The 18,084-nt window shown below is 45.2% G+C and overlaps 1 protein-coding gene across 1 annotated transcript in view; it reads left to right on the top strand.

The window, feature by feature from the left end:
- rfx4 (regulatory factor X, 4) overlaps positions 1–18,084 on the top strand; it is a 125,396-nt gene that overhangs the window by 12,779 nt on the left and 94,533 nt on the right. Inside the window, exons 3-4 of the mRNA XM_078567701.1 lie at positions 9,146–9,206; positions 9,605–9,728. Of these exons, the coding sequence (XP_078423827.1) occupies positions 9,146–9,206; positions 9,605–9,728 (185 nt within the window). The remainder of the gene's footprint in view (positions 1–9,145; positions 9,207–9,604; positions 9,729–18,084) is intronic.

An 18,084-nucleotide genomic window follows, 5' to 3' on the forward strand; every position in this document is an offset into this window, starting at 1 on the left:
TTCCTTCCAGCATTTGAAGCTTTCCCATGCTGTCCACCTGCTCACTGAGACCCGCTGCAGTCACTGTCTCCCCCCGAGGGATCTCTCAGCCAGGCTCAGCATTTATTTCTTGAATGCTGCAAAGCTGTTAAAGGCTGCTTTGCCTTAAGTTATTTCTTCATCGAGTAGCATCGAATAGTTGCAGCTGCTTTTTTTCGCGTTGCCTCGCAGTTACCATGTGCTACGGTGTGGACCTCGCGCCCAGACTGCAGGGTTTCCCAAAACCTGCGCTGGCCGGGGACCTGTCTTTCCCAGTGCTGCATGCCCAGTGCGCTGTTAAAATGGAGTTTTAACCCTTTTTTAAGGGTTGCTCACCAGTTCCCCGACCTTGGCTGGGCTCTCCGGCTTGAAGCCCACGATTGCTGGATCGGGATTCTCTTCATAGAGCACCACATATTTTGGTGCAGCCCTCAGTGAGTTTGGAAGTTGGTTTTCTGACACTTACTGCCTCCACTTTGTCTATGGAGCAGCTTTGGAGTTCTTCAGCTGTGTATTACAGAGTTCTGCAGTTTGGAAACCGTTTTTTACAAGCCTTACATTTAAGCTTCAAGGTTGAATTTTCAGCAATTCGGGTGCCTCCAGCGCTGCCCCCATGTTGTATGTTGGTTTGTCTAACTTTGGAACGGTTACTGAGACATTGGCATGTTCAAACAACAACTGGTTTATTTTATACAATTGAATTATGTACAGCTATCCATGACTAGGTGTTACACTGCTGAAGCCATGAACATTCTCCCGCCGACTCCTCACCATGTGTTCTTTTACCTCATCATCATGGGAGGAGCTATTTACACGGTCCCGCTAACCCTTGCAAACCCTAATGTTACAGGGAACATCACCACCTGCAATTTCCCCTCCAAGCCACGCATTTTCCTGACTTGAAAATATATCACCATTCTTTCACTGTCACTGAGTCAAAATCCTGGGCCTCCCTTCCTAACAGCAGGGGTACCAGTGGGAGTACCTGCTCCAGAAGGACTGCAGCGGTTCAAGGAGACAGCTCAGTGCCAACTTCACTAGGGCAATTGGGGATGGGCAATGAATGCTGGCCTATTCTAGTGACGCCCACATCCCAATGACTGAATAAATGAATTAAAAGATCTCTGAACTTTAATAGTCACTGACTGTTGATAATTTGAGAGCAGGGGGTTAATATGAGCGGCACAGAGGCAGCACTCATTTTCTGAAAGATAACACCCCAAATGGGAGAAAACAGGACCCATAATTATAATGGTGCTGGAAACCTGACAAATGTAGCAAGTGTGCGCATGAGTGTGTATGCGTGTGTGCGTGTGTATGTGTGTGTGTTCATGAGTGTGTATGCGTGTGTGTTTGCGCACATGTGTGTGTGTGTTCATGAGTGTGTATGCGTGTGTGCGCGTGTGTGTGTGTGCGCGTGTGTGTGTGTGTGTGTGCGAGTGTGTGTGTGTGTGCGAGTGTGTGTGTTCATGAGTGTGTATGCGTGTGTGCGCGTGTGTGTGTGTGCGTGTGTGTGTGTGTGTGTGTGTGCGCGTGTGTGTTCACATTCGTGTTGGAGTGAGAACGTGTGTGATGGTACGACACAGTGTGTGTTGGTGTGAGAGGGCAGGTGCTTGTATGTTGGTGCAAGGGAGTGGGTGTGTGTTGGTGTGAGAGGGCAGGTGAGTGTTGGTGTGAGAGGGCAGATGTGTGTTGGTGTGAGAGGGCAGGTGTGTGTTGGTGTGAGAGGGCAGATGTGTGTTGGTGTGAGAGGGCAGGTGTGTGTTGGTGTGAGAGGGCAGGTGTGTGTTGGTGTGAGAGGGCAGGTGTGTGTTGGTGTGAGAGGGCAGGTGTGTGTTTGTGTGAGAGGGCGGGTGTGTGTTGGTGTGAGAGGGCAGGTGTGTGTTGGTGCGAGGTGGTGTTGTTTTTTACATATTCTTTCACAGGATGGGGGTGGGCATCACTGGCTAGACCAGCATTGATTGCCCATCCCTAGTTGCCCCTGAGAAGGTGGTGATGAGCTGCCTTCTTGAACCGCTGCAGTCCATGTGGTGTAGGTACACCCACAGTGCTGTTAGGGAGGGAGTTCCAGGATTTTGACCCAGCGACTGTGAAGGAACGGTGCTATATTTCCAAGTCAGGATGGTGCGGGACTTGGGGGGGAACTTCCAGGTGGTGGTGTTCCCATCTATCTGCTCCTTTGTCATTCTAGATGGTAGTGGTTGTGGGTTTGGAAGGAGCTGTCTAAGGAGCCTTGGTGAATTCCTGCAGTGCATCTTGTAGGTGGTACACACTGCTGCTGTTGTGTGCGTTGGTGGTGGAGGGAGTGAATGTCTGTGGATGTGGTGCCAATCAAGTGGGCTGCTTTGTCCTGGACGGTGTCAAGTTTCTTGAGTGTTGTTGGAGCTGCACTCATCCAGGCAAGTGGGGAGTATTCTATCACACTCCTGACTTGTGCCTTGCAGATGGTGGACAGACTTTGGGGAGTCAGGAGATGAGTTACTCATCACAGGATTCCTAGCCTCTGACCTGCTCTTGCAGCCACAGTATTTATATAGCTAGTCCAGTTCAGTTTATGGCAAAAGGTAACCCCCAGGATCTTGACAGTGGGGGATTCAGCTATAGCAATGCCATTGAATGGGTGTGTGCATTTGTGCATGTTGTTATGAAAGGGTGGATCTCTGTTGATATGAGTGGGTGGGTGTGTGCTGGTATGAGAGGGTAGGTGTGGGCTTGAGTGAGAAGGCGTGTGTGTGTGTTGGTGTGAGAGGGCAGTTCTATGTCTGTGTTAGTGTGGGGGTGTGTGGGTATGTGTTGGTATGAGAGGACAGATGTGTGTTGGTGTGAGAGAGTGGGTGTGTGTGTGTTGGTGTGAGTAAGCTGGTGCGTTTTAGTGCAAAGGAGTGAATATGCATAAATGTGAGGATGTGGATGTGTGTTGGTGTGAGAGGGTGGGCGTGTGTTGGTGCAAGAGGGTGGGCGTGTGTTGGTGCAAGAGGGCGGGCATGTGTTGGTGCAAGAGGGCGGGCGTGTGTTGGTGCAAGAGGGCAGGCATGTGTTGGTGCGAGAGGGTGGGCGTGTGTTGGTGCGAGAGGGCGGGTGTGTGTTGGTGCAAGAGGGCGGGCGTGTGTTGGTGTGAGAAGGTGGGTGTGTGTTGGTGTGACGGGTTACTGTATCGATTAACGTGTCATTGTACTGTGTGGATTAAGGTGTCAGGTTACCGTATGGATTAACAATGTCATGTTACTGTATGGATTAACATGTTAGGTTACTGAATAAATTAACATGTCAGGTTACTATATGGATTAATGCGTCAGGTTACATTATGGATTAACGTGTTATTTTACCGTATGCATTAACATGCCATGTTATTGTATGGATTAATGTGTCAGGTTACTGTATGGATTAATGTGTCTGGTTACTGTGTAAATTAACGCGTCATGTTACTGGATGGATCAACGTGCCAGGTTACCATATAAATGAACACGTCAGGTTACCGTATGGATTAACATGTCATGTTACTGTGTGGATTAACATGTCAGGCTACTGTATAAATTAACGGGTCATGTTACTGGATGGATCAACGTGCCAGGTTACCATATAAATTAACGTGTCAGGTTACCGTATGGATTAATGTATCAGGTTACCGTATGCATTAACATGTCATGTTACTGTGTGGATTAACATGTCAGGCTACTGTATAAATTAACGGGTCATGTTACTGGATGGATCAACGTGCCAAGTTACCATATAAATTAACGTGTCAGGTTACCGTATGGATTAATGTATCAGGTTACCGTATGCATTAACATGTCATGTTACTGTATGGATCAACGTGCCAGGTTACTGTATAAATTAATGTGTCAGGTTACCATATGCATTAACATGTCAGGTTACAGTATGGATTAACGTGTCATGTTACAGTGTGGATTAACATGTCATGTTACAGTAGATTATCATGTCATATTACAGTATGGATTAACATGTCAGGTTACAGTATGGATTAATGTGTCAAGTTATTGTATGAATTAATGTGTCAGGTTACCGTATGGATTAATGTGTCATGCTATTGTATGGATTAATGTGTTCGGTTACTGTATGACTTAATGTGTTATGTTCCTGTATGGATTAATGTCAGATTACTGTGTGGATTAACATGTCATGTTACTGTATGGATTAGCGTGTCATGGTACTCTATGGATTAACGTGTCATGTTACTGTATGGATTAGCGTGTCATGGTACTCTATGGATTAACGTGTCATGTTACTGTATGGATTAGCGTGTCATGGTACTCTATGGATTAACGTGTCATGTTACTGTATGGATTAGCGTGTCATGTTACTGTATGGATTAGCGTGTCATGTTACTGTATGGATTAGCGTGTCGGGTTACTGTATGAATTAATGTCTCAGATTACTGTGTGGATCATCGTGTCAGGTTACTGTATAAATTGTATTGTAGAGGGGAGGCGGTGGTGTAGTGGTATTATCACTGGACTAGTAATCCAGATACCCGGGGTAATGTTCCGGAGACCGGGGTTTGAATCTCACCAGATGGTGAAATTTGAATTCAGTAAAAGAATCTGGAATTAACAGCCTGATGATGATCATGAAACCATTGACAATTGTCATAAAAACCCATCTGGTTCACTAATGCCCTTTAGGGAGGGAAATCTGTCATCCTTACATGATCTAGACCCACAGCAATGTGGTTGACTGTTAAACACCCTCTGAAATGGCCAAGCAAGTTATTCCATTCTCAAGGGCAATTAGGGATGGGCAATAAATGCTGGCCCAGCCAGTGATGCCCACAGCCCATGAACAAACAAAATTATTGGATTAATGTGTCATGTTATTGTATGGATTAACGTGTCAGGTTACTGTATGGATTAACGTTGTCATGTTATTGTATGGATTAACGTGTCAGGTTACTGTATGGATTAATGTGTCATGTTATTGTATGGATTAACGTGTCAGGTTACTGTATGGATTGATGTGTTTGGTTACTGTATGACTTAATGTGTTGTGTTCTTGTATGGATTAATGAGTCAGATTACTGTATGAATTAGCGTGTCAGGTTACTGTATGGATTAACGTGTCAGGTTACTGTATGGATTAACGTGTCAGGTTACTGTATGGATTAACGTTGTCATGTTACTGTATGGATTAACGTGTCAGGTTACTGTATGGATTAACGTTGTCATGTTACTGTATGGATTAACGTGTCAGGTTACTGTATGGATTAACGTGTCAGGTTACTGTATGGATTAACGTTGTCATGTTACTGTATGGATTAACGTGTCAGGTTACTGTATGTATTAACGTGTCATGTTACTGTATGGATTAACGTGTCATGTTACTGTATGGATTAACATGTCATGTTACTGTATGGATGAATATGTCAGGTTACTGTATGGGTTAACATGTCAGGTTACTGTATAAATTAACGTGTCGGGTTACTTTATGGGTTAACGTGTCATGTTACTGTATGGATTAACATGTCAGGCTACTGAAAGGATTAACATGTTATGTTACTGTATAGATTAATGTGTCAGATCACTGTGGATTAACAAGTGATGTTAATGTATGGATTAATGTATCAAGTGACTGTGCGGATTAATGTGTCAGGTTACTGTATAGATTAATATCTCATGTTACTGTGTGGATTAACATGTCAGGTTACTGTGTAGATTAATGTGTCAGGTTACTGTGAGGATTAACATGTCATGTTACTGCATGGGTTAGTGTGTCAGGTTACTGCATGGGTTTACGTGTCATGTTACTCTGTGGATTAACATGTCAGGTTACTGTATGGATTAACGCATCAGGTTACCGTATGGATAAATGTGTCATGTTACTGTGTGGATTAACATGCGGTGTTACTGTATGGATTAACATGCCATGTTAATGTATAGATTAATGTGTCAGGTTACTGTATGGATTAACATGTTGGGTTACCATATGGATTAATTCCTCAAGATACTGTGAGGATTAATGTATTATGTTACTATATGGATTAATGTGTCAGGTTACTGTGTGGATTTACGTGTCATGTTTATGTATAGATTAATATGTCATGGTACTGTATGGATTAATGTGTCAGATTATTGTGTGGAGTAATTTGTGATGTTAATGTATGGATTAATGTGTTGTGTTACTGTACAGATTAACATGTCATGATACTGTATAGATTAACATGTCAGGTTACTGTATGGATTAACGTGTCATGTTACTGTATGGATTAATGTCTCAGGTTACTGTATGGATTAAAGTTTTGTGCTAATGTATAGATTAACATTTCATGTTACTGTGTGGATTAATGTGTCATATTACTGTGTGGATTAATGTGTTAAATTAGTGTGTGGGTTAATGTGTCATGTTAATGTATAGATTAGCATGTCAGGTTACTGTATGGATTAACATGTCAGGTTACCGTATGGATTAGCATGTCAGGTTATAATATGGATTAACATGTCAGGTTATAGTATGGATTAACATGTCAGGTTACTGTATGGATTAACATGTCAGGTTACTGTATAGATTAACGTGTCAGGTTACTGTATGGATTAACATGCCAGGTTACTGTATGTATTAACATGTCAGGTTACTGTATAGATTAATGTGTCAGTTTACCATATGGATTAACATGTCAGGTTACCGTATGGATTAACATGTCAGGTTACTGTATGGATTAACACGTCAGGTTATAGTATGGATTAACGTATCAGGTTACTGTATGGATTAACGTGTCATGTTACTGTATAGATTAATATCTCGTGTTACTGTGTGGATTAACTTGTCATGTGACTGTATAGATTAATGTCTCAGGTTACTGTATGGATTAAAGTTTTGTGCTAATGTATATATTAATGTTTCATGTTACTATGTGGAGTAATGTGTCAGATTATGTGTGGATTAATGTGTTAAATTAGTGTATGGGTTAATGTGTCATGTTAATGTATAAATTAGCATGTCAGGTTACCGTATGGATTAGCATGTCAGGTTACAGTATGGATTAACATGTCAGGTTATAGTATGGATTAACATGTCAGATTATAGTATGGACTAACATGTCAGGTTACTGTATAGATTAATGTGTCAGTTTACCATATGGATTAACATGTCAGGTTACCGTATGGATTAACATGTCAGGTTACTGTATGGATTAACACGTCAGGTTATAGTATGGATTAACGTATCAGGTTACTGTATGGATTAACGTGTCATGTTACTGTATAGATTAATATCTCGTGTTACTGTGTGGATTAACTTGTCATGTGACTGTATAGATTAATGTCTCAGGTTACTGTATGGATTAAAGTTTTGTGCTAATGTATATATTAATGTTTCATGTTACTATGTGGAGTAATGTGTCAGATTATGTGTGGATTAATGTGTTAAATTAGTGTATGGGTTAATGTGTCATGTTAATGTATAAATTAGCATGTCAGGTTACCGTATGGATTAGCATGTCAGGTTACAGTATGGATTAACATGTCAGGTTATAGTATGGATTAACATGTCAGATTATAGTATGGACTAACATGTCAGGTTACTGTATAGATTAATGTGTCAGTTTACCATATGGATTAACATGTCAGGTTACCGTATGGATTAACATGTCAGGTTACTGTATGGATTAACACGTCAGGTTATAGTATGGATTAACGTATCAGGTTACTGTATGGATTAACGTGTCATGTTACTGTATAGATTAATATCTCGTGTTACTGTGTGGATTAACTTGTCATGTGACTGTATAGATTAATGTCTCAGGTTACTGTATGGATTAAAGTTTTGTGCTAATGTATATATTAATGTTTCATGTTACTATGTGGAGTAATGTGTCAGATTATGTGTGGATTAATGTGTTAAATTAGTGTATGGGTTAATGTGTCATGTTAATGTATAAATTAGCATGTCAGGTTACCGTATGGATTAGCATGTCAGGTTACAGTATGGATTAACATGTCAGGTTATAGTATGGATTTACATGTCAGATTATAGTATGGACTAACATGTCAGGTTACTGTATAGATTAACATGCCAGGTAACTGTATGGATTAACATGTCAGGTTATAGTATGGATTAACGTATCAGGTTACTGTATGGATTAACGTGTCATGTTACTGTGTGGATTAACATGTCAGGTTACTGAATAGATTAATATCTCAGGTTACTGTATGGATTAACGTTTTGTGCTAATGTATAGATTAACGTTTCATGTTACTGTGTGGAGTAATGTGTTAGATTACTGTGTGGATTAACATGTTAAATTATTGTATGGGTTAATGTGTCATGTTAATGTATAGATTAACATGTCAGGTTACTGTATGGATTAACATGTCAGGTTACTGTATAGTTTAATGTGTCAAGTTACTGTCTGGATTAATATGTCAGGTTAATGTATGGATTAACGTGCCGTATTACCTATGGATTAACGTGTCCGGTTACTGTATAGATTAATGTATCAGGTTACTGCATGGATTAAAACTTCATGTTATTGTATGGATTATCGTATCAGGTTACTGTGTGGATTAACATGTCAGGTTACCCTGTGGGTTAATATGTTATGATACTGTATAGATTAACATGTCAGGTTACTGTATAGATTAATATATCATGTTACTGTATGGATTAACGTGTCGTGTTAATGTATAGATTAACATTTCATGTCACTGTGGAGCACTGTGTCAGATAACTGTGTGGATCATCGTGTCAGGTTGCTGTATGGATTAATGTTTCATGTTACTGTATAGGATTAAAGTGTCAGGTTACTGTATAGATTAACGTCTCATGTTACTGTATAGATTAACATCTCATGTTACTGTGTGGATTAAAGTGTCATGTTATTGTATAGATTAATGTCTCAGGTTACTGTATGGATTAACACGCTGTGTTACGATATGGATTAACATGTCATGTTAATGTATAGATTAACGTTTCATGTTACTGTATGGGTTAATGTGTCAGATTACTGTATGAATTAACATGTCATGTTACTGTATGGATTATCGTGTCAGGTTACCGTATGGATTAATGTGTCATGTTACTGAATGGATTAACATGTCTTGTTGCTGTGTGGATTAATTTGTTGTGTTACTGTATGGTTTGGGGCTCCCACTTCTATTTGTTTCTCTGTCTACAGATGAAGAAAAGGAAAATAACCGAGCATCGAAACCACACTCCACGCCAGCGACTCTGCAGTGGTGAGTTCAGTGAGTTAGCAAAGCCAAGGAAGCCATTCTTCCATCTGCCCCTTCACACTTTGCCATTCCTCTTGCTCGTTCCCCCTTCTTCTTCCTCTCCTCAGCCCTTCTCTCTCGTATTCTTTCCTAGAAGTTCTAGTACACAGGTTCTCCTGCAATTATCAACAACTCTTTGTGGTTTTAATGTAAATACCAACCTCCTTTCCTTGATCTGGGTTTCTGTGAGTGTCACTCATCGTTCCAAGCTGAGTATTTTAGATAACCGTGTTAGTAATCTCCTTTAGGAAGCAATTTCTTAAACAGTGTAATGGTGCAATTTCTAAATAATAATACAAATAATCGTGATTTTCTCTTTCTGGGGCACAATGAATGGTTCATTTGCTTAATGTCCCATTTAGGCTGGAGGAGAACTATGAGATTGCCGAAGGAGTGTGTATCCCTCGCAGTGCTCTGTACATGCACTACCTGGACTTCTGTGAGAAGAATGACACACAGCCAGTTAATGCAGCAAGTTTTGGCAAGGTGAGCAGGGGACTGGTAATCGGGGATTGAGCTGGTTCCGTGACAGGGGAGTGAGTTGGCTCGGTAACCAGAGGGGAGTGAGTTAGCTCAGTAACCAGAGGGGAGTGAGTTGGCTCGGTAACAAGAGGGGAGTGAGTTAGCTCAGTAACTAGGGGAGTGAGTTGGCTGGGTAACCAGAGGGGAGTGAGTTAGCTCAGTAACCAGAGGGGAGTGAGCTGGCTCAGTAACCAGGGGAGTGAGTTGGCTCGGTAACCAGAGGGGAGTGAGTTGGCTTAGTAACCAGAGGGGAGTGAGTTGGCTGGGTAACCAGAGGGGAGTGAGTTGGCTGGGTAACCAGAGGGGAGTGAGTTGGCTGGGTAACCAGAGGGGAGTGAGCTGGCTGGGTAACCAGAGGGGAGTGAGTTGGCTTAATAACCAGAGGGGAGTGAGTTGGCTGGGTAACCAGAGGGGAGTGAGTTGGCTGGGTAACCAGAGGGGAGTGAGCTGGCTAGGTAACCAGAGGGGAGTGAGCTGGCTCAGTAACCAGGGGAGTGAGCTGGCTGGGTAACCAGAGGGGAGTGAGTTGGCTCAGTAACCAGAGGGGAGTGAGTTGGCTGGGTAACCAGAGAGGAGTGAGTTGGCTTAGCAACCAGAGGTGAGTGCGTTGGCTCGGTAACCAGAGGGGAGTGAGTTGGCTGGGTACCCAGAGGGGAGTGAGTTGGCTTAGTAACCAGAGGTGAGTGCGTTGGCTAAGTAACCAGAGGGGAGTGAGTTGGCTTAGCAACCAGAGGTGAGTGCGTTGGCTAAGTAACCAGAGGGGAGTGAGTTGGCTTAGTAACCAGAGCGGAGTGAGTTGGCTTAGTAACCAGAGGGGAGTGAGTTGGCTCGGTAACCAGAGGGGAGTGAGTTGGCTGGGTAACCAGAGGGGAGTGAGTTGGCTGGGTAACCAGAGGGGAGTGAGGTGGCTGGGTAACCAGAGGGGAGTGAGTTGGCTGGGTAACCAGAGGGGAGTGAGTTGGCTGGGTACCCAGAGGGGAGTGAGCTGGCTGGGTAACCAGAGGGGAGCGAGTTGGCTTAGTAACCAGAGGGGAGTGAGTTGGCTGGGTAACCAGAGGAGAGCGAGTTGGCTTAGTAACCAGAGGGGAGTGAGTTGGCTTAGTAACCAGAGGGGAGTGAGTTGGCTGGGTAACCAGAGAGGAGTGAGTTGGCTGGGTAACCAGAGAGGAGTGAGTTGGCTCGGTAACCAGAGGGGAGTGAGTTGGCTGGGTAACCAGAGGGGAGTGAGCTGCCTGGGTAACCAGAGGGGAGTGAGTTGGCTGGGTAACCAGAGGGGAGTGAGTTGGCTGGGTAACCAGAGGGGAGTGAGCTGGCTGGGTAACCAGAGAGGAGTGCGTTGGCTCGGTAACCAGAGGGGAGTGAGCTGCCTGGGTAACCAGAGGGGAGTGAGTTGGCTGGGTAACCAGAGGGGAGTGAGCTGCCTGGGTAACCAGAGGGGAGTGAGTTGGCTGGGTAACCAGAGGGGAGTGAGCTGCCTGGGTAACCAGAGGGGAGTGAGTTGGCTGGGTAACCAGAGGGGAGTGAGCTGGCTGGGTAACCAGAGAGGAGTGCGTTGGCTAAGTAACCAGAGGGGAGTGAGTTGGCTTAGTAACCAGAGCGGAGTGAGTTGGCTTAGTAACCAGAGAGGAGTGAGTTGGCTCGGTAACCAGAGAGGAGTGAGTTGGCTGGGTAACCAGAGGGGAGTGAGTTGGCTGGGTAACCAGAGGGGAGTGAGTTGACTGGGTAACCAGAGGGGAGTGAGTTGGCTGGGTAACCAGAGGGGAGTGAGTTGGCTGCGTAACCAGAGGGGAGTGAGCTGGCTGGGTAACCAGAGGGGAGTGAGTTGGCTTAGTAACCAGACGGGAGTTAGTTGGCTTAGTAACCAGAGGGGAGTTAGTTGGCTTAGTAACCAGAGGGGAGTGAGTTGGCTTAGTAACCAGAGAGGAGTGAGTTGGCTGGGTAACCAGAGAGGAGTGAGTTGGCTCGGTAACCAGAGGGGAGTGAGTTGGCTTAGTAACCAGAGAGGAGTGAGTTGGCTCGGTAACCAGAGAGGAGTGAGTTGGCTGGGTAACCAGAGGGGAGTGAGTTGGCTGGGTAACCAGAGGGGAGTGAGTTGACTGGGTAACCAGAGGGGAGTGAGTTGGCTGGGTAACCAGAGGGGAGTGAGTTGGCTGCGTAACCAGAGGGGAGTGAGCTGGCTGGGTAACCAGAGGGGAGTGAGTTGGCTGGGTAACCAGAGGGGAGTGAGTTGGCTGGGTAACCAGAGGGGAGTGAGTTGGCTCGGTAACCAGAGGGGAGTGAGTTGGCTCGGTAACCAGAGGGGAGTGAGTTGGCTCAGTAACCAGAGGGGAGTGAGTTGGCTCGGTAACCAGAGGGGAGTGAGTTGGCTCAGTAACCAGAGGGGAGTGAGTTGGCTGGGTAACCAGAGGGGAGTGAGTTGGCTGGGTAACCAGAGGGGAGTGAGTTGGCTCGGTAACCAGAGGGGAGTGAGTTGGCTGGGTAACCAGAGGGGAGTGAGTTGGCTCGGTAACCAGAGGAGATTGAGTTGGCTTGGTAACCAGAGGAGAGCGAGTTACCTCAGTAACCAGACGGGAGTGAGCTGGCTTGATAACCAGGGGAGTGATCTGACTTGGTAACCAGAAGCGAGCTGGCTTGGTAATGGGGAGTGAGTTGACTTGGTAACTGGATAACCAGGGTGAGCTGACTTGGAAACGGGGGCAGACAGCTGGCTCTGTAATTGGATGAGTGAGCTGACTTGGTAACCAGGGTGAGCTGGCTTGGTAACTAGGTAACTGGGAGTGAGCTGGCTTGGTAATCAGGGCAGAGAGCTGGTTCTGTAACCAGGGGAATGAGCTGGCTTGGTACCAGGTAACTGTGGGTGAGTTGGCTTGGTAACCGGGAGTGAGCTGGCTTGGTAACCAGGAGTGGGCTGGTTTAGTAATCGGGTAACGGGAGTGAACTGCGATTTAAAAACTTCTTCTTGACTGACATGGAAATTGGGAATCAAATTGTTCCTCTAGGATGATCCATCAAGTTGAAACAAACAATGTAAAAATGTTGAAAGCACACCAGGAAATACTTCAAAAGGACCAATTTTTAGTTAATATTCTTGCAGTATCTTCAAATAAGTATTTATGACTAAATCCTCTCTGAAGCCAGGTTAGTAAAATGTCAGACATTTAAATGGACCAATGAATTCTGCCCGCTCTCTAACCCCCTGGGGGATTTAGCCAGATTATCACCTCCACAAGGGGAACTCTCACTGTCCCATCAGTACTTTTTCTCTCATTGTTTCTATCGAGGAGTCTCTGTCAATCTCTGTTGTCTCTCTCTTTCTGTCCCATTCTCTCTCTCTCTGTCTCTCTCTCTCTCTCTGTCTCTCTCTCTCTCTCTGTCTCACTCTCTCTCTCTGTCTCACCCTGTGTCACTCCCTCTCTTTGTCTCACTCTCTCTGTCTCATTCCCTCTCATTCTCTCACTCTGTCTCATTCTCTCTGTCCCTGTCTCTCTCTGCCTGTCTCATTCTCTCTCTCTGCCTCATACACACTCTCTCTGTGTCTCATTCTCTCGGTCCCTTTCTCTCTCCCTCTCTCTGTGTCCCTGTGTCTTTATCTCTGTGTATGTGTTTCTCCCTCTTTCCCTGTAACCCTGCCTGTTTATCCCTTTCTTTCTCTCCCATACTCTCATTATCTGTGATTCTCTGAGTATGTATCTCTGCCCCTGTGTGCTTCTCTCTCTCTATGATTCTGTCTCTCTCTCTCTGTGTCTCTGTCCGTAATTCTCAATATTTCTGTGTCTGTAATACTGTCTCCCTCTCTCACGCTTTGATTCTCTGCGTGTCTCTTTCTGTAATTCTCTCTCTCTCTGTGACATAGATTCATGTTCAAACCCAATTGTTATGGAAACCACATTTGCAAGAAATATACTTACAGCCTGCTTTATTATTCTGACTTCTGACAGTTTTCTCGAACAGACTAAATCAATTAAAAGTGGCTCTGTTTCTTTAAAGTTTAAATGAAATTAATTTCAGAGCAACACAAAATTAATAGGTAGGATCCGAGATCATAAAGCAAAAGTGGTTGATTCAGCTGGTTCAGGTTTATGGACAAGTTTTAAGTCAGTGACATGGAGAGCCTGTCTTAGCCACCTGCTAAAAGTCCCAGAACAGATCCCCCAGAGGTATCACCCCTAACTGACTCCTACATCCTGTGCACCTCAAAGACTAAAGCATCAGAATTTGGATCACTCCTGGTTCGAAAAGGCCTTTGAGTGAATTCTGGTGGCTCAGCGTGGGTAGTCATGCCTGCGCAGAAGAGAATTTACAATTTAAGCGGCTCTAGAAGAACGGGCAACCAGAACCCAGGGATACTGGATGTGAGAGAAAGTTCTTTGTCTGCAAAATTGGCCAGTGTAGGTTGTGTTTTCCCACAGCTTTGGGGAGTTCACTAAGACCGTACATGTGGATCTTAAAGGATAGGGGGAGGGATTAATGTGCAATTAAAGAGGCAGTAGAAGGCACTGATGTTCTGGAATGTTAGATCAGTAGCTGGAACAGCAGGGGTGTCCTTTAGCCAAGCTCCATTGAATTTGTACAAAAAGCAAGGGCTGTCTCTGTGTCTGCTCATTTATCACACAGTCAGGCAAACTCTAGCAACTTTCAAACTCCCATGTCCTGTTTGTGAAACTCTCAGCAATGAAATTAAAACTAGTCTGCTCTGCCAGTTCTGAGAAAACCTGCTTTTCACTAGGGAACATTTTCACCCAGACCATTTCCCAGAGAACCTGCCTCACTGCTTTCCTTGGATTTTATTTCCATTCCCCTGTAAATGAGGCTTCTCGCTTTCTCTCACTCTCTCTCTCTCTCTCGCTCTCTCTCTCTCTCACACGCAATATAATTTTCAGCCTTTGTTCCATCAGGGATGGCTGTGCATTTACATAAATTTACATAAGTGAAATTATTCCTGGAATAAGTTTACTTGTGGAAGATATGCAGATAAGCAATATCCCTTTTAATCTCTCAGCATGTATTTACTGAAAGGTTTCTGGATTTCAGTTCAGCTTTTTCACTATTAGAATAAGAAACTTTCTCACACACTAATATGACAAGAACGACAGAAAGATATATATAGGTGGATGAAGCTTTTTTATGGAAAATGTCAACAGATGCTAGAAAACTGAAATCAAAATAGAAGGTGCTGGAAACAGTTTGCGACTCAGAGAGGTTCTATTGGGAGATTCAGCGAGTTTATGTATGCAGTGTGGACCCTTTGTCACTGTGATAGGCTCATTTGGAGGCGTCCGCTGGTCAGGGGGCATTTTCTTTCATCGCTGTCTGGGCCGGCATTTATTGCCCATCTCTAATTGCCCCTTGAGGAAGGTGGTGGTGAGCTGCCTTCTCGAGCCGCTGCAGTCCATGTGGTGTAGGGACACCCACACACAGCGCTGTTAGGGAGGGAATTCCAGGATTTTGACCCAGCGACGGTGAAGGAACGGCCGATATATTTCCAAGTCAGGGTGGCGAGTGGCTTCACTGAATCACAGAATTGTTACAGTGCAGAAGGAGGCCATTCGGCCCGTCGTGTCTGTACCGGCTCTCCAAGTGAGCAATTCACCTGGTGCCATTTCCCTGCCTTCCCCACCCCCCGTAACCCTGCACATTCTTCCTTTTCAATATAATAACCCACTTCCCTTTTGAATGCTTCAGTTGAACCTGCCTCCAACGCACTCTCAGGCAGTGCATTCCCAGGCCCTAACCACTCGCTGCATCATATTGCTTTTGTTTCTTTTGCAAATGACTTTCAATCTGTGCCCTCTCACTCTCAATCTTTTTATGAGTGGGGAGAGTTTCTCCCCATCCCCAGGGCCCTCATGATTTTGATGGCTGGAAGGGGAACCTGTGGGTGGTGGAAGTCCCAGGGAACGAAGGTTCACCGGACTGATTCCCGGGATGGCAGGATTGTGGTACGAGGAGAGTTTGGGCCGACTAGGCCTGTATTGACTGGAGTTTAGAAGAATGAGAGGGGATCTTGCTGAAACATATAAAACTCTGACAGGGCTGGACAGACAGGATGCAGGGATGATGTTTCCCTTGGTCACAGTCTCAGGATGTGAGTAGGCCATTTAGGACTGAGATGAGGAGAAACTTCTTCACTCAGAGGGTGATGAACCTGTGGAATTCTCTACCACAGGAGGCTGTAGAGGCCGAGTGACTGAATATATTTAAGAAGGAAATAGATAGATTTCTGGACTCCAAAGGCATCAGGGGGTATTGGGAGAGAGTGGGAGTACGGTGTTGAGATAGAGGATCAGCCATGGTCATATTGAATAGTGCAGCAGGCTCAAAGGGCTAAATGGCCCACTCCTGCTTCTATTTTCTACAGGCAGAATTTTCCCCTCGGTGACCCGACCCACTTGAGTGTGAAATGACACGCGTTAATGTCGGGCGAGCGTCCCGATGTCAACGCAGAGTGGCGCGATAGCTCAGTCAGCGGGGTTAAGGCCATTAAAGTAGCAATGAAGTTAAATTTTTCACTGCCCGTCCAGCCTAACGGTTGGCAGGGGGCAGGCGAAAAGGCCAAGCGGCCTTTGCATTTTTTTTTGGAAACCTCATCCACGGGCGGGAATAAAAATAAGATAGAAACTTTCAAATCTCACTTATAACATGTCCCTATGTCACATGAGGGGACATGTTTTATAACATTTCTCACCTCTTTATTATTTTTTTTGAAAACTCTTCATCTCTGTGCCTCAGGGAGATTGTCAAGCAGATGAGTTCACGCTCGCCCCGCTTGTCCTCCTCCCCCCGCACAGGCATCGCTGAGCGTTGCTGCTCGTGTTACACGCTGTGCGGGCCTCAATTGGCCCACCACCGGGCCTTCCGGCCTTGACCACGGGTAAGCGGTCAGCTTCCTGCCCGCCCCCGCCATGCCCGCCCGACAAGGGTAAATACTGCCCCATGCTTCTATGTTTCTGCTGCCTTTGTCCTTATAGCTGGTAGAGGTCGTGAGTTTGGAAGGTGCTGTCGAAGGAGCCTTGGTGAGTTGCTGCAGTGCATCTTGTAGATGGTACTCACTGCTGCTCCTGTGCGTCGGTGGTGGAGGAAGTTAATGTTGATGGTGGTGGGTGGGGTGCCAATCAAGTGGGCTGCTTTGTCCTGGATAGTGTCAAGCTTCTTGAGTGTTGTGGGAGCTGCACTCATCCAGGCAAGTGGGGAGTATTCCATCACACTCCTGACTTGTGCCTTGTAGATGGTGGACGGGCTTTGGGGAGTCAGGAGGTGAGTTACTCGCTGCAGGATTCCCAGCCTCTGACCTGCTCTTGTAGCCTCATTATTTATATGGCTAGTCCAGTTCAGTTTCTGGTCAATGGTAACCCCCGTGATGTTGATAATTTAAGGGATTTAATAACTGACACTGAGCCACATAAGCAGATATTAGATATATTGATCAGAGAGGTAACGAGTGTGTTAAAGGAGGAAAGTGAGATGGAGAAACAGAGAGGTCTAGGGAGGAAATTCCAGAGGTTAGGGCCTCGGCAGCTGAAGGCACGGCTGCCAACGGTCAAACAGTTAAAATTGGGGATGCTCGAGAGGCCAGAATTAGAGGAACACAGGTATCTCGGAGGGTTGTAGTTTGGGAGGAGATTACAGAGATATGGAGGGGCATGGCTTTGGAGGAGTTTGAAAATAAGGATGAGGTGATTTTATTGAAACATATACGATTCTGAGGGGACTTGACAGGTGGATAGCCGGAGAAGGTTTCCTCTTGCGAAGGGGGTGATTAAAACTAGGGGACATAGTTTTAAAATAAGAAGCCTCCATTTTAAGACAGAGATGAGGAAAGATCTTTTCTCTCAAAGGGTCATTGCTGCATGGAACTTGCTTTTCCAGAAAGCTCGGTCTTTTGAATTTACTCAAGGCAGAGTTAGATTTTTGTTAGGTAAGGGTTATGGGGGAGGGGGGGGAGGGGCAGACTGGAAAGTGGAGCTGAGAACACAACCAGATCAGCCATGATCCAGTTGAATAAAGGAGCAGGCTCAAAGGGCCGAATGGTCTACTCCTGCTCCTATGTTCCTCTGTTCCTATGAATGCTAAAATTGAGGCATTGCTTGACTGGGAGCCAATGTAGGTCAGTGAGCACAGCGGTGACAGGGGAATGGGACTAGAACCATAGAACCATAGAAAAGTTACAGCACAGAAGGAGGCCATTCGGCCCATCTTGTCCATGCCAGCCCGAGGACACCCAGGTGCCCTTTCTAATCCCACCTTCCTGCACCCGGCCCATAGCCCTGCAGCTTACAGCACTTCAGGTGCAGATCCAGGTACTTCTTAAAAGAGTTTAAAG

This window comes from Cetorhinus maximus, chromosome 22 (assembly GCF_964194155.1).
Source record: "Cetorhinus maximus chromosome 22, sCetMax3.hap1.1, whole genome shotgun sequence".
Taxonomy (NCBI): domain Eukaryota; kingdom Metazoa; phylum Chordata; class Chondrichthyes; order Lamniformes; family Cetorhinidae; genus Cetorhinus; species Cetorhinus maximus.